A 17,449-nucleotide genomic window follows, 5' to 3' on the forward strand; every position below is an offset into this window, starting at 1 on the left:
AAAAAAACAAAACAAAAAAAAACAAAAAAAAACAAAAAAAAACAAAAATTTTCTTTTTCTCCCATTCAAAAAACCAAATTTTACTTGCTCCCATTTTAAACCAAATTTTTTCTTCTTTATCCCATCTTAAACCAAAAGTTTTATTCCCATTTTAAAACCAAATTTTCAAATGTCTCCCACCGAAACCAAATTTTTCCCAAAAATCCAAACCCTTTAAAAAACCAAATTCTGAGCCTTGTACATTCTTTACTTAGCTTTTGAGCCAATCATGTCTGGATTTTGGTCTGCTCCTGGGGATGGAAATAAAACTCTTAGAGAACTTGCTTATGGGCATGTGCCACGTTATGAACCTTCCACGGACCATGATGTCAATAGTCATAGGAATTATTATGGACATTTTCAAAGTCCCGAGCCGCAATACATGAACCCTAATGACTATTCATACATGCATCATTCATCGCAACGTGAAAATGAACATTCTGCTAGAGCCTCACTCACACAATCATCACTTATGGATCAAATAGAAGCTCGAATCACAGCTTTAGAAATGCAATCACATGAGGAATCTGTCACATCTAATTTTCTTAGGCAACCTGAAATCTATGCATGTCCCGCATGTGGTAGTTTAGACCACCCTGTTGAGAATTGTCATATTTTGCATAATTTTAGGCAATCTAGAGAAAATCCAATGTATGAAATGCTCATAAATTGTGAGAATGGTAGTCATTGGGACCATAATCAATCCTTTGAGGGTTGCGATCAATATTTTGTAAACCCTAATGACCATGCACTCATGTACCATTCACCACAATTTGAACATGAAGAATTTTGTACTCCCATGAATTTAGACTCCACCACAGAAGCTTTAAGACTCTGCAAGCAAGACTATGATAGATCTACATCACGAATTCATGCACATTTAGATCAGATTTTGCTTCACCGACAAAAGGAGGAAATTCATGAGGAAATGTATGTTGTCCCTAATGAAGTGTCTAGTCCCATTCATGTAAATAATGTTGAATATGAACCTAATTTAGAGGAACATGAATCGACTAATGACACCACCACTGTTAATGAGGAACAATATGCATGCTACCATGATGATGATTATGATGATTATGATGATATGTTAGAAGAACATGAAAATATTGTGGAACCTGTTGGTTCAAAAACATATGGCTTCTCGCCCTCGACCTTCATGAATGTTGTTTTTTCTAATACTCATTGTAATTCATATGATTTTGATATTGACATGGGATTCGTACAATTATTCTGTGAAGATGAGCATGACATAGGAATAGTTGAATCTTCTGTAGACACTAATATGCATGAAAATATATTTGATGTGTCTGATTCTCTACCTAGGTCACATTGTGATATTTCCCCTGATGAGCCGATACACGAGGATAAATCTGTTAATGATGTTGATGACTCTGATTGTGATCTTGCCAATTTGATTGATGATTGTGAGCATGATGTGACATGTGTAGATAAGTTAGGAGATTTTGATTTGATTGATAATGATATGCCTATTCTTCTACCTAAGTCACAATCTGATGGCCTTCCACCCAACCTAGATTTGGTTTGTACCCATATTGTCAAACCGATTTTTCTGAAAATTCCTAATCTAGGTTTGGAACTCTGTGCTTCCCAAGTCCTCTTGGACTATTTTGCTTCTAAGTATAATACATTTGAGGAACCACAGTTGGAATTAGCATGTTTGCCCGTCCCTAGCACAGTTCATTTCGAGCTAGACCTTTTGCATGATGAACCCCCGAAACTGCGCGATTTTGTTTTCAAAATTATATCTTCTGTAAAATCCAGGTTTGAGGGTAGCTCGTTTTGTTTCACAGTTTCACTTGCGTTTATTTCCTGTTATATTTGTGTGAAGCTGTTGAAACCGCTACACTTTGTCTTTTGGGTTGATCCTCAACTCTTTAGATTGTTAGTGTATGGTGAATTTTTTGTATATAATCCAGTAGATAAAATTTCTTAAAAACCCTTTTGTTCCTTTTGTATATATTTTGCTAATCCAATATGATCACGGCTGAAATATGTTGGATTTTTCCCTTGAATAACGGAGTTTTAATTCTGCTTTCGCCGAAATCGGGTATTCTCTCTCCTTTTACTCTACTCAGCATGTCCCTTTCCATATGTTGCATTTTAATTCTTTCCATATTTTGAAACATTGAGGACCATGTTTAGTTTAGGTTTGGGGGTATAGAGTAGATACCATGATAATTTGCCATAATTGAAAACGAACTCCTTCTTCTTTTTGAAAAAATTGAAAAATTCCAAAAAAATTGAAAAATCAAAATTCAAAAAAAAAAAAAATTAAAAAATTGAAAAAAAACATAAAAATGGAGCTCATTTACCTTGAAATGTTGACTCTTGTGCAAATATGTAATTATTAGGAGTCTTAGTCTAGATATTTAGGCACCCTGATTCTAGCACAATTCACATAGTGATAAGAAATTTGCACGCGCACGATCTACCAATACATGTAAGGCCTCGATCTTCAAGGTGTTTGATAGGAAGTTACGATTGCCAATCACTTTAGAATACTGAACGAAACTTGACTAGCTTGTTCTTTGGTTGGTTGGGATAGAAGGTGGAGGTTACATTAAGAAAGACAACCATCGAATTTAACTGGGTGCATCAAAAAGGGCTACCTCTTGCAAAGTGTCATGTAATCTTTTGTTTCCTTTTGTATTTGTATCAAAACTGTTTCCTTATCAAAAAAAAAAAAAAAAAAAAATCATGTATTTTTCAATTCCATTCTCTCTTGTTCCAAAAATAAAAGAGAGTAGTCAAGGTAAATAAGAGTCATCTTTTGTTGTTTCTTTGTAATAAGCAAGGAGGGTGTATGCCATTGATGTACAACGCGAGTAATTGTGAAATACCTCCAACTCATTCACAATTCTCGTAAAGTCCGGACAGCTAGCTAGATTTCGACCTTGGTTCTTAGCCTGAGAAACTATCTCTTGGTGATTAGTAGTCATAACTTCAGATCTTTCTTTACACATGTGTAGATACACTTTACACTCTTATCACATGTCTTTTTTTGTTATCAGTGCTAGGATTGTGCCTTTGATAGCTAGATTGACATCTCCATTTTGCTGTGAGCTTAACTGACTTGCACATGTCACATTTGATGGAATCTGAGCTCATATTTTGTCCTTAGGTTTTGTAGGCACACCTCTGGTAAACCTTCACGAGACTTCAACTCGTCCACTAGGGACACTTAGTGGTTTAAAAGGCTTAGTGCATACGCTAAATGCATTCGAGAGACCAGCGACAGTGGTATAGGTATGATTTCCTTAGTTTTGTTTTACTTGAGGACAAGTAAAATTCAGGTTTGGGGGTATTTGATGAGTGCTAAAAAGTGCATATTTTTATATATTTTTCTTGGCATTTAACTCATCTTTTGTGCATTAATTCTACATTTTATCCCATATTCTGTATTTTCATTGTTTTCAAGAATAAATATTTTTCTTACTTAATTTTGTATTTTTAGGTAATAAATAAAGTTTGGATGAATAGCAGAGCGGAAAAGAGCAGAAAAGTAGTGAAAAGCCGGAAGAAATGACGCAAGGAAGAAGCGAAGAATGGTGTGCACAAGACCAAAAGGGTAGAAATGGGCTCAAGAAGGAAGAATTGTTCTTAAAGAAGATATGGGCTTGGCATACCCAAGGCCCAAAACCCTTACCCAAACCCATTTTCTATATCCATACCCGCCTCCATTCTCAGCCGTTAGATCGGATCCATCTCATCATCCAATGGTCGCTTCTTCATCGTGCATCAAAATCTGAAGTCCCTGCAAAACACCATAGTGCCTAAATTCCAAGCCTTCAGATTAGATCACATTTAGATCCTACGGTCGCTTCTTTGCCTGCGCATCAAACCTCGATACTTCCGCTTAACACTACAACACCTAACTCCATCTGGTGTCGTTAATTTTGTTGTATCTCATAATCCAACGGTCGCCACATACCTCTCCATCGTAGCCGTTAGATTCAATCTATATGGGATCATCCAACGCCTTCCACTCACTGTTCATCAAACTCCGCTGAACCTGCTTCACACCCTAGTCACCGAACCCTATTACCCCAAAACAAACGGACCCTTCTTCTCCATCGGGTTCTTCCTCTCTTCTTCCCAAACAACAGAGAGCTGCTCTGCAACTCCATCACCTCCACCAGCTACACCTTCTTCTCGAACCACACCACCACCACAACCATCCGACAACACCATGATCTCCAGTAGCGCCACCCGACAACAGCAGCATCCTATCCCCCTAAGCCTAGCTGTTGTATCTAACCCACACGCATCTCACTGACCTAGATGTGGGTTTGATGCAACACCTCGATTTAGGGCATCAGAAGAATGGAGAGGAGCATAGGGAACAATTGCAGAGCATGGGTCAGCGTCGAATTGGGTAAATTTTATTTTGGGAACCCTAATTTTTGGGATTTGGGGGAATTTTTCTGTAAACCCTAATTTGGGTGTCTGGGTATAAAAAGGGGACTGTGGGTGTGAAATTGGCTTATGCTGGAATAGCCAGTGTCCAGAACTTTGATGTTCTGTTAATGTTCCACTCTTAATATCCTGTTGATGTTCATGTGTGTTAGTTTCTTTCCCTGTTTTAATTTCCTGTTGATGTTCATGTTTGTTATGTTCCTGTTGATGTGCATGTTTTAATTTCCTGTTTTAAATCCTGTTGATGTTCCTGTTAAATGTGCATGTTCCTGTTGATGTTTGTGTTCCATGTTAGTTCACTGTAAATGTTTATTGTTATGTTTAGTTCACTGTTAGGTTTAATTCACTGTCAAGAAGTGGAATGCTAGGTTAGAGCTTTGAAGCATTGATTTGATTGAGCAATGGGAGAAATTAGTGCTCATAACAAGCTAATTCTCTTTCCATTCCATTTGTATGCTTAGGATGCATTGTTTTGATTGAGAAATGGGAGAAATTAGTGCTCATAGCAAGCTAATTCTCTTTCCATTCCATTTGTATGCTTAACTCTCTTGCATTGTCATCACTGTTACCTTCACCATCTCCCCTGCCCTTGGCTTAGGCCTTGGTTCATTTGCATTGTTCTCTGCTTGTTTTCTTCATTGTCTTCATTGTCTTTGCTTCACTGCCTTTGCTTCATTGTCTTTGCTTCACTGCCATCTCTTCTTTTTCCTTGCCTTGCAACCCTGCTGTTGTTTACTTTTCCTCATTCCTTCACTGCCTTGTTCTGCTGCTGCTGCTTTCTTTTCTTTGCTACTGCAGCTGTCTGCTTCCACTGCCCTGCAACCCTGTTGCCTCCCTTCCACTGCTTGTGCAGCTGTTGTGCTGCTGCTGCTGCTTTCTTTGCCTTGTGCTGCTGCTGCTGCAACCCTGTTGCTGCTGCTGTTTTCTCCAGCTTTGCTACTGCCGCTGTCTGCTTTCCTTCCTCTTTGCACTGCTGCTGCTGCTTCCTCTTCAAAGCCTAGCTCAAGCTAAAGGCTCAAGGCCCAGATCATCATTAAGGTCTAAGGCCCAATTCACTGTTACACTGAGCCCAAGCCCAGTTCATTAAGCTCACAGCCCAGTTCATTAAGGCCCAGCCACAGTTTAGATTAAGGCTCAAAGCCCAATTCAGTCAACTGTGGGCTTAATCAAAAGCCTAATTCAGAGACCAAAGCCCAAGTTCACAGTTCATCATTCAAAGGCCCAAAGCCTAGTGCACTTCAAGACCAACTGAGCCCAAGCTCAGTTCATTTCATTTTTAAAAACAAACCCATTAGGTCCCATTTACTTCTTGGGTTAGGCTAAGAGTTCATAAGCCCAACATAAGGTTTTGAGACCAATAGACCATATTTTCATGTTCTCAACCTTAAGACCATAGTCCATTTCAAGGCCCAATAGCAATTTAGAGCCCAAAATAGCTAGAGAACTCCAAACACACCCAGTCTCTGTGGATCGACCCGTACTTGCACGAGCTACAACTGACGACCGTGCACTTGCGGTATTACTGTAGGCCCGTTTTCATTTCACTTCATATTTACACGCTTTCCCGGGCCCACCATTATCTAAAATTTATCTCCAAGAGACATAAGCAGATTACATTGGTGAGATGATTTTGTTCATGTATTTCTTCATTCTGGTGGCCATAATTTTTGTTATGAGCTTATATGTAGTATTACACAATGCAATAGGCCTGAAGTTACCAGGAGATTGAGGTAACTTAACCTTTGGAATTAGTGTAAAGTTTGTTTTGTTCATGCTCCTAATAACTTCTTAATAGTGAAGAATCTCTGCACCATATTGATAACATCTGTGCTAATTGTGTTCCATTGTGTTTGGAAAAAACCTGGCGGGAAGCCATCAGGTCCCGGAGCTTTCCATGGCTTCATTGACTTGAGTGTATCTGGCACTTACTTGGATTCATCTGAGGATTCACAGATATACTGATGTTTAAGAAATGGCCATTTAATAGGTTTTCTATATCAATTCTACCATTGCACCAATTCCCATTTTCATCCTTTAAAGATTCAATTATATTTCTGCTTCTTCTGTAGTTTGCTTGAGTATTAAAATGTTTAGTGTTGGTGTCATCAGCTATAAGATGTGATTCTCCAAATTTTTGTCTCTGGTATTGTGATTCCCTATGATGCCATTCATCAATTTGTAGCTCAACAGCTTGAATTTCTGTAGTATTACTTCCATTTGTGATTGTAGTTTGAAGTTGTTGCAGAAGATCATAGAGTTGCTTTTATATTATGTTGAATGCTACCAAAAGAATCTCTATTCCATCTTGAGATATTGTTTCTGACATATATGAGCTTACTGTGTAACTGGAAGGCAGGTCAGCCAGTTACAATTTTGTTCCAAGCATTTGCAATCTGAGCAGTACAAGTATCATCCCTTAGATAGCATTCAAAGATTTCCAGGTTTTCTTCCCAGTAATTGTTGATGTTGTGAGGTTCAACATGATTAGGCAGTGTTCTGATTCCAGTTGAGTTAGATGAAGTAGATGAGAGTCTGGGAACTGAGAGAGTCATAGCACCGACAAGAGCTCTGTCAAGTCTGGATTTAATTATTCCTGTACCAAATTTGTTAGTTTTCCAAGTAAAAGGGCTTGTCTTAGGGAGCATATGGTGTACCATACTCAATAGATGCAAGTGACAAGGCACGATATGGAGAAAATACGATTTGAACATTTGATATAAAGGTATGTCATTTAAGGGACTGAGGCCCTCAAAACTTTTTAGTTGAAAACTGAAATCCCTCGACAGAGGACTGAATACCAAGAAGTAATCACACCGAGGGTCTGATAATAAATTAAACGAGGGAAAGTAATTGAAAAAAGAATAAAATCCCTACACTGAATCGAACACCACAGACATAACTTTTCTTTTCTTTTTCTTATACTTTGGAATTTCCAATCGCTTCACTCAGGTACGATCTCAAGATTTAATTTTAATTCGAATGTTTTATTTCAATCTTTTGTTTCTGAAACGTTTGATTTCTTCGTAATCATTTTTCATTTGTAAAAGAATTTGATTGATTCAGAAAATTTTAAGAAAGAAGAAAAATCCTGATAAGGTGAAATCTAGAAGGATTTTATACTAGATTCTACCATGTTATTACACTTTCTTAATCAAATTAGGCCACCAGCAATTCCTACATAATTTTACTCGCCTTACGAGCTCGTACGGCTATCTAAGTTGTCAGTAGCTTTGCAAGCTAGTAATGGGGTAGTACTAATCCCAAAGTATGCTAGGAATTGCTGGTGACCTTATCTGTTTAAGAAAATCGGGTTGCAGCTAAAGAATCTAGTATTCCCAAGAGTTTGTGTAGTGTGTGATGTATGTGTTTAGCGGATCTGATACGATTTTTGTTTCAATTGATTGTGTAGTTTAAAGCCAACATTTTGTCGTCATTATTGTCAAATGTCTGTTTCTTTCTGGGTGAGATGTGGGGTTCTATGTTATTGGGATATAAAGGTTGCTTTTTCATTCCATGTGTGTATTTAGTTTCGGTAGTATGTAATTTTTGTAAATTTTGATGGGAGGTGTAATGTTAATTCAGGATTTTCGGCGTATGATAATAGCAGGCCACATGATAAAGAAATAGTTATTCGAGGAAGTACGATCATGGTTGCAGTTTAGCTTAAATGTAAACATGAGTGATTTTATCTCTGACGTGGGAGCAGTTAGGAAAAGAGAGAACTCAAGTACTATAATCTAAGTTGATTAAATAGTAAACGTATATGCTAGAGTGTTGCATGAATTCACCAGCTATATCTCATCCTAGTAGTTATTCATAATTGCAGAGAAGATAAGATAGATACAGTCTTCAAGCGTGGTACTGCAGTGTTAATTTTTAGTCCGATATAACCAAAGAAGCTCACGCACTTGATAAAAAGTCAACTTCTTTGTTGCTTGTGGCGCCTTGTCCGCCTGTTTGTGATGTAAAATATTGTAGGTTTTGTTAAGATGGTTTGTGTACTGAGTCCATGCAGCATGCTTCCTTGTGTATAACAAGACATGTTTCTCACTAGTGTTAGTGCAATCCAGGCTTCAACTGATCCGTTTTCAAATATCTTTTTCTTTAAGGTGTACATTACCTGTTTCTGATTTTATTTCATGATCTTGTACACATGTTGCATTATCATAAATTCACAATCAAACCATCACATTTCGTTAAGATGGTTTGTATAATGGTCATAACCCTATGCATTTGTTTCCGTCATCTTGTGTATGTATTTTTGAACTTTCAAGTATATATGAGTTTGGAGACATCTGAATGTATGACATATTGATTTGGATAACTCTTCAGAAGTTACTTTTCGACTTTTGGAAGTAAAAAATCAGAAGTTAGTTTGGGAACACAATTTCAGAATGACTTCTAGAAGCAAAAAAGTCAGCTTTAGAGCATGTTTGAAGAGCTTCTGCTTCTGGAAAAGCAGAAGTCAGTCTTAAAAGTCAGAACAAAAAGGTCTTGCTTCACAAAAAGTTAACTTTTTTGTTTCTAGAAGTCATTTTGATATTGTGTCGCCAAACTAACTTCTGCTTTTTGACTCTAAGAAGTCGAAAAACAACTCCTAAAGAGCAAATTGTTTTTTCTTCTGACTTCTGAGATCACAACACATTCTGTATGTAGGAAACGGCTAGAAATTTTGTTTTTTCAGATCAACATACGGCTAGGAATTATTCATTTCTCAGCCATAATAAGTTGATAATATCCAACTTAAGGCTGAGAGTTCACAATTCCCAGCTGTACTACAAAAATACTTAACTTGCAGCTGGGAATTCATGTTGTTTACGACTAGGAGTTCATCCATTCCTCGCCGTAAGTAATTCATAAACAGAAAGCTGAATCCTAATAATTTCATCAAATCTAACATATTTGAGATCCATCCAACTCTCGCAATCCAAGTTGTTAGCTTTGCAAGCTGGTAATGGGGAGTGTAATCTCAAGGTATGCTGGGAATTGTTGTGACCTTTTCCGTTTGAGAAAGTAGGGTACATCTAAAGAATCTAGTATTGCCAAGAGTTTGCTGGTGTGTAGTGAATGTGTTTAGTGAATCTCATATGATTCGTGTTTCAATTGATTGTGTAGTTTAAAGCCAACTTTTTGTCATCATCATAGTCAAACATCTGTTTTTTGGTGAAAAGAGGGATTCTTTGTTATTAGGATATACAGAGCGTTACAAACCACCAAGCAGATTAAAATGCAGATCAGTTATTTTACCAATTTTGGTTGCTTTTTCATTCCATGTGTGTATCAGGTGTGTATTTAGTTTCTGTATACTAGTATTTAACTTTTGTAAAGTTTTAATGGAAGGTGTAATGTTAATTCGGGATTTTGGGCTAATGATAGTAGCAGGCCACATGATAAAGAAGTAGTTACTAGAGGAAGTACGATCATGGTTGCAATTTTGCTTAAATGTAAACATGGATGATTTTATCTATGGCGTATGAGCAGTTAGGAAAAGAGAGAACTCAAGTAAATGCTAGAGTGTTGATATCATGAATTCACCGGTTTCCTGGCTATATCTCATCCTAGTTGTTATTCATATTTGCAGAGAAGATAAGATAGATATAGTCTTGAAGTGTGGTACTACAGTGTTAAAGTTGTTTCTGATATAACCAAAGAAGCACACACACTTGATAAAAAGTCAACTCTGTTGCTTTTGGCGCCCTGTTTATAGTGTAAAATATTGTAGGTTTTGTTAAGTTGGTTTGTCTACCGAGTCCATGCAGCATGCTTCCTAGTGTATAACTAGACATGTTTCTCGCTAGTGTTAGCACAATCGAGGCTCCAACATCACTGGTCATATCTTATTAGTGAGACTGACTTCAACTGATCCTTTTTCAAATATCTTTTTCTTTAAGGTGTACCTGTTCCGGATTTTATTTCATGATCTTGTACACATGTTGTATTATCATAAATTCACCATGAAACTACTTTTTCTGTGTGGTAATGCTTTTGTTTCTGTCATCTTATGCATGTATTTTCAAACTTTCAATCATATATGAGTTTGGAGACATCTTAATATATCACATAACTCTTCAGAAGTTACTTTTCAACTTCTGGAAGAAAAAAAGTCAGCTTTAAAGCATATTTGGATAGCAAAAGTAGAAGAGCTTTTGTTTTTGGAGAAGCAGAAGTCAATCTCAGAAGTCAGAAGCAAAACGGTCTTGCTTCGCAAAAAGTTTACTTGTTTGCTTTTAGAAGTCATTTTGATATTGTGCCGCCAAGCTAACATCTGCTTTTTGACTTCTAGAAATCGAAAAGCAACTTCTATAGGTGTATTCTTTTTGCTTTTGACTTCTGGGATTGACTTCTGCTTCTGGAGAAGCAGAAGCACTTCTACTTCTGGTATCCAAACATGCTGGTGTGCACTATCATCAGATATATTATTATGGAACTTGGATGTCCGCCCACGTTTTTATTAGAGTACCATTTCGTTGACACTCTTGCAGATTTCTTATGTGCGACGCCCTCTAAATTGACTGAGCATAGAGTGATAATTGATACCTATGTTTATTCATCTTAAGTCAGCTGTTGTGGAACAAGGTCTCTTTGATCACTTTTGGTCTTTTCTTACACTGATTTCACTAAATGATACTGTCTCGTCATACTAGATTCTACGCTGTTATCACACTTTCTCAACTGGATTAGGCCACCAGCAAGCGGCTACATGTTAGCATACCTTGGAATTGTAGTCCGCCTTACGAGCTTGTAAGGCTATTTGATTGAGATACATCCAACTCTATCAATCCAAGTTGTCAGTAGCTTTGCAAGCGAGTAGCATGGTGTATACTGCGAAGGTATCCTAGGCATTGTTGGTGACGGTTTCTGTATGAGAAAGTCTAGTACACCTAAAGAATCTAGTATTATTAAGAATTTGGGTTGTCCACAGTGTATGTATCTATTAAGCAGATCACATATGATTTGTGTTTCCATTAATTGTGTAGTTCTAAAGCGAAATGTTTTGTCATCATCATCACCATCCTCCTCGAATCTTATCTGTTTCTGGGGTGAAAAGAGGGATTCTTTATTAGGATTTCTGTATTCTGTATTGAATCGTAAGGGACGCCACAAACTACCAAGCAAAGTAAAAATGCAGGTGAGTTATTTTGCCCATTTTGGTTGCTTCTTCATTCTGGATTTTGGGCTAATGATCTTAGTAGGCTAAATAATAAAGAAGTAGTTACTACAGGAAGCGTAATCATTATAAGATTTTAGCTTAAATTTAATAATGAGAAAATCTGTCTACGATGTAGGAGCAGTTAGGAAAAAAGAAAATTCACGTACTAGAATATAAATTGATTAAATGAGCATATGTGCGATAGTGTTGATATCATGAATTTACTGTTTCCTTGTTGACAATACCTGAACCCAGTTGTTATTAATAATGTGATAACTGCAGAGAAAACAAGATATATACTCGTGATAGTGTGACAGCGCAGTGTTAGAATTGCCTCCAATATAACCTAAGAAGCGCACACACTTGATAAGGTCAATAATATGTTTGTCGATTGTGGCGTCTTGTTCGTGTGTATGTAGTGTGTAAGTGTAGGCTTTGTTTAATTGTCTGTCTATTGTGTTCATTGTTCATGTCTTTGTTAAGATATGTGATTTACCCCCTTAATCTGTAACTAGGAATAAGGCCGTGGGTGATGCTTCAACACAATTATTGATTTCTAATGTCAAAATTTGTGCTGTGCATAACTTATCATATGAGTTAATGTTCTTGGGTAATGCTGTAGAGATACTATCACAATTATGAGCATAAATTAATTCGACGAAATGCACCTCTGCTACACCCTTTATAAGATAACAAGAATCATTTTCTCTTCTGAACATAAAAATTAGCTTGTGCAATTTCTTTTTCTTTGACACTGGTGTTTCTTATCTTGAATCTCCGTTGGTTCATTCTTAGGAACTGTCTCTCTAATCTTGTCTTTATGGGTTGTTACGTTTGATAGCCCAAGGGTATGTGATTTTGAGGTACTAGGTATCCAATATTTTGTGCTAATTTTTACCCCAATTAGTTACTGTCCACTTTAGACAGATCTATAAACCTTTCTTTGCTCAAAGGTGCAGCATTAAGTAGTTGACTTTCTCCAAAAGGGAAAGATTAGAGACAGTATACAAAGATATCGTCAGTATTTCTAAATTCATTTGAAAGCATATAAAGTCTGAATGTTAACTTATTACACTTTCGACGCTCGTTGTGGTTTATCTGATAAGGTTGATGGGGCAAGATATTAAATTATCTAAAGTTTTACCTTTAACAATTTTGCCACTATCCTTATTTATTCTGTGTTTTGATTAGTGTTTGAGGTATGGGTTAAATTTATTGTCATCAAGTACTAAGAAGAGTTATCTTGTCACTCCTCTTCTTGTTCATTTGTGTGGATTCTGACGTTCAGAGGGTTGTGTCTGAGATATCCGAAGTCACTTCATTCGTCGGGTATTATCCTATATACTAGGAATAAGGTCATGGTTGGTGCTTCAACTCATTTATTGAGTTTAATGTCAGAATGTTGTGCTACTGATAGCTTTATCATTTATCATTTGATATAGTTTTATTATCATCATGGCATTGCATTGAATTATTTGAAATTTCATTCATTGACTTAGACTTCATTAAGCTTGATTTTGCTAGTTTTCCTTACCGTGTATGCACCAAGATAATGACATTTATTGCATTACATTCCATCACAAGTTTGGGTAGTTGAAAAGTCATATGCGATTTTGAAGTGGGTGTGTTCTCGTTACAGTTTGGGTGTATCTGTATAATCTCCACTCTGCCTTTTCTCTCTGTAGTTAAAGCTCTGAAAAATTCTTCAACATTCTTCACTCAAAGATCAGAAAAAACAAACGAAAACATGATTTCCTCAGCAGATCTATTCAATCAACTCAAGGTTTGGTTCTATAACTTATCAATTATCTCTCTCTATATATATAAACAATCTGAGTTCAATTTCAATTTCTATTATAGGTTTGCTATTAGATCCATAAATATTTCATTTTTCTTGAATTCAATTTCATTTCTACATTATCATCGAGTATAATGTGGTCTAACCAAAAATGGGCTTTCTTTGTTTTTGTTCTAAACAGTCTGCAGAACCCTTTTTTGTATTAGCTGGACCAAATGTGATTGAATCTGAAGAACATATTTTTAAAATGGCTAAACATATCAAACACATCACCAACAAGTAAGTATTTTTCTGCTTGTAATTTCTTCTTCCTTGTTATAATATATGGTTCAAATTTATTTGCTGAAAATTGGGTTTAGTATTTATTCATTTGTTTGTTCATCAAAATGTTAAGTTTTTACTAATATGTAATTTTTTTTACATATGGCTTGTTTAATTAGAGTTGGTGTGCCCCTTGTGTTTAAATCGAGCTTTGATAAAGCTAATCGTACATCATCTAAGTCATTTCGTGGTCCTGGTTTAGAAGAAGGCTTGAAGGTAAGCATTGAACACTTTTTTAGTGGTTACTGCAATTTCGTTTCTTAGTAATGCCATTTGCTCATGCTTGTTTTTGTTGACATTCAATTAACCCGAGTAATTGTAGCCCTTACCTTGTAGAAATTGAGTCGTCCTTTGAACAGTAGTTTGGAACTTCTCACCTTTAAGCAGTATGAGGGAATGATGTGCACTCAATAACTATAATGGCCGCCTAAATTAAGAATTCCTATAAAGTGTAGCTCTTAAATAGGAGATTAAATGTCAGAAAGGGCTTATGTATAGTCCACCTGATATAGTGGAGGAATTTTTTCATGTATACCCCCTCGGTGCGCCCTCTAACCTCTATTATGGATGATTAAACTGTAGGGCTTTTTAGAAAGTGTAAGCCATACATGGACGTAAACATTAGTACGCTCTATATTTTGATTTTTCCTGAAAACCTAGTCAAGTTGAACTTGAATGTGATAACCTGGGCTTTTTCTTATATCCAATTACTAAATGTTCATGTATGACTGAATCTTTAATGCTGTAAAGTACTCATAAACGTCGTACCAGTGCTCTCTATTTTCTCGTACTCTGGAGTCTGGACTCAACTTTATATACTATTGTTTGCAAATGCAGATCCTTGAAAAAGTTAAACTTGCCTATGATTTACCTATTGTTACTGATGTGCATGAGAGTTGGCAGGTAAATTTGTGATTTCCTCTTAGTAACCTGAGTTCTTTGATTTATGCCTACAGAGATTAGCCTGGATTTCATGCCAATTTGGCAGTAATCCTTTAGGAAGTTTTAATGAAGTTAATGTCATGCAGTGTGAAGCTATTGGAAAGGTTGCTGATGTTATCCAGATTCCTGCTTTCTTATGCCGTCAGGTTTGCATCTTTTGTCATTTTTCTCACTGAATATTGATTCAGTCACTCTGCAAAGACTTGCATTTAATAAGCAACCCTCATTTTCTTAATGTCAGTAAGTGTGCTACCCGACTTTTAATTCATGTCGACACCTTTTAATTGTGGCAGACAGACCTTCTAGTTGCAGCTGCGAAGACTGGAAAAATTATCAACATTAAAAAAGGCCAAATGTGTTCTTCTTCTGTAAGCGTCTATTAAATCCCGTTTCTTTTTCTTTCAAAGATTTTCTTGTGTTTTTCTTCACATGCTCAGCATATGAATTCATTGTTTCGAAGTGCTATCCAGGGGTTATTAGCTTTCATGGTGTGCATGTTTCAGTTGAACTATTCTATATAACATGTATTTGTTCTTTTACAGGTTATGGCAAATTCTGCAGAGAAGGTTAGGTTAGCTGGTAACCCGAATGTGATGGTCTGTGAGCGAGGCACCATGTTTGGTTATAGTAAGTTAATTACAATTTGAATTTTTTGTGCAAAAGTTGCATCACTATCTTTGTTTAGGCATAAAATTGCATGGACCAACTTTAGCTGCCCTGAGAGTATAATTATGTTTCCTTGCTTCTGTATAACCATATCTGAATTCGTTATTGGTTTCTAGATGATTTAATTGTTGATCCCCGCAACTTGGAGTGGATGCGAGAAGCTAATTGTCCCATTGTAAGTGTAGAAACTAGTTCTGCCTTTTATTCTCTTCTCCGTACTGTGTTTAATGGGTTCCAGAGGTGGTGGATCTTAAGATTAATCATTTGTCTTCCGCATTGTCACTGATGGTTTTGGAGTATATGATTGTTATGTCTCTCATTGCAGGTAGCAGATATTACACATTCATTGCAACAACCTGCAGGGAAAAAGGTCAGACCTGTTTAAGAATGCAAATTTTTTTTTTTTAGGGATATGAATAGTTAACTTTTCTCCTGGAAGGTATTGAAGTTGTAATTTGTATTTTAATAATATATTACACTAGATGGAATTTGTTGGTGTATGTTGTTTGGGTTCTTTAGTAAAATTGATACGACTGAAAATTTCTTAATTAGCTGGAGGGTGGAGGAGTTGCCAGTGGAGGTCTTCGCGAATTAATACCATGTATAGCAAGGACATCAGTTGCTGTTGGGGTGGATGGTATCTTTATGGAGGTATAGTTGAAACCATTATACTTCACGTTTTCAAATTTGATTTATTTTGACATCTCTATTTCTTTTTTCCCTTTGCATGTTAATTCGATTTATTGGAGGTAACATGAGCCGCATAAAAAGATGCATGATTCTCTCTGCTTCCTTAAAACACACATTTTAAAGTTCTTCCTTGATTTACTTCATGTTCGTGTAGACTATTGGGGGTTTTCTTGTTCCGTCTTTCCTCTTTTTACTACTATAGCTGATATGCTCTTTCTTTGACTGGTTAGGTACATGACGATCCCCTAAGTGCACCTGTTGATGGTCCAACGCAGTGGGTGAGTTTCATTTCCTTGCGTTTGGTCAAAAATAATTTAATGAAAAACTAGTTCTAAGTACTTAAGCTTTTTAATGAAAAACTAGTTAAGATGCTCTCACCAATGATGGTTACACTTTCTTTGACAGCCGTTACGTAATTTGGAGGAGCTATTACAGGAGCTGGTGGCGATTGCTGTAAGTCTCTTTTTTCCATCTTTGAGTAATTACTGTGCATCATCATTCAGGATTTTCAAATGTGCATGGGTTTTTACTCGCTTCTTCGCTTTTTGTCATTCAGAGGGTTAGCAAGGGAAAACAACAATTCCAAATAGATCTCACACCATTTCGTGAAGATTAATCTTAAATTCATAGGAAAAGGTTTAGCGAGAAATGACGTCAGTTTTGAACTTTTTTAATCATGGAAAAAATGGAAATATTGATGGGGCAATCTACACCCAGGAGTTCACACTATTTATGTGTGATTACTGGAAGTCTGTTGAAAAGGCAGACCTTCAGAAAATCAAGATCTTATATCGAACCCAACTTGGATCTCCACGTGCCTCACCACCAGAACCAGGAGCGCCACCCTCTTAAACAAACTAGCTTAAGTTTGTGGTTCATGTCATTGAGATTTGCGACCATATTTGTTATCGTGTTCTTATTAGCGTTACCCATTATTGGATGAACGAAAAAACCCCAGCTAGCAATTAGATCGAAATTTTACAAAACAAACAAAGGATTTGCGCAACTTTATTGTAAACATTGTAGCCAACATGCAAGAACTGTAACTCTGTAAGGAAATCCTAAAACGAGCATATGACCAGCTTCATCGACAGAAGATGCTGCGTCCGTATGTGCAACAAGCCATTTTGACAAACATAGGAAGATGTGAGCACATACCACAGGTATCGAAGCAACCCAAGACAAAGAGATTCCAGCTTCTTGCATACCACATCGACAGAAGATGCTGCATTCTGGTGTTATCACTAAAGTCTACTGAGGCCTCCAGCTTCTTCCTATACCCATTGATTTATACACGAGATTGAAAATCTTTTCCTGTCGTTCTAAACAATGGAAGGGGTAAAAGAAACGAATGAATCTAACTACTACTAGAGTCAACAGACTCAACACACAGATCCATGGTC

At 36.7% G+C, this 17,449-nt stretch overlaps 1 protein-coding gene across 4 annotated transcripts; it reads left to right on the forward strand.

Moving 5' to 3' along the window:
* Positions 1-7,343: 7,343 nt before the first annotated feature.
* Positions 7,344-17,105, forward strand: LOC113303864 (2-dehydro-3-deoxyphosphooctonate aldolase 1-like). 4 transcript variants are annotated; one of them, XM_026552946.1, is made up of 15 exons: positions 7,368-7,428; positions 11,457-11,608; positions 13,269-13,412; positions 13,609-13,706; positions 13,868-13,964; positions 14,586-14,651; positions 14,777-14,836; positions 14,984-15,058; positions 15,233-15,317; positions 15,473-15,531; positions 15,682-15,726; positions 15,909-16,007; positions 16,277-16,324; positions 16,452-16,499; positions 16,603-17,105. In XM_026552946.1, exons 2-15 carry the CDS (start codon positions 11,603-11,605, stop codon positions 16,660-16,662), a joined length of 990 nt encoding a protein of 329 aa, XP_026408731.1. In that variant the 5' UTR covers positions 7,368-7,428; positions 11,457-11,602; the 3' UTR covers positions 16,663-17,105. The 4 variants fall into 4 exon arrangements, with proteins under 4 accessions (XP_026408732.1, XP_026408731.1, XP_026408733.1 ...); XM_026552948.1 differs by having other exon boundaries at positions 13,315-13,412; XM_026552945.1 differs by lacking the exon at positions 7,368-7,428 and adding an exon at positions 10,885-11,055.
* Positions 17,106-17,449: the final 344 nt, after the last annotated feature.

The sequence above is a fragment of the Papaver somniferum genome, chromosome 8 (assembly GCF_003573695.1).
Source record: "Papaver somniferum cultivar HN1 chromosome 8, ASM357369v1, whole genome shotgun sequence".
Classification (NCBI taxonomy): domain Eukaryota; kingdom Viridiplantae; phylum Streptophyta; class Magnoliopsida; order Ranunculales; family Papaveraceae; genus Papaver; species Papaver somniferum.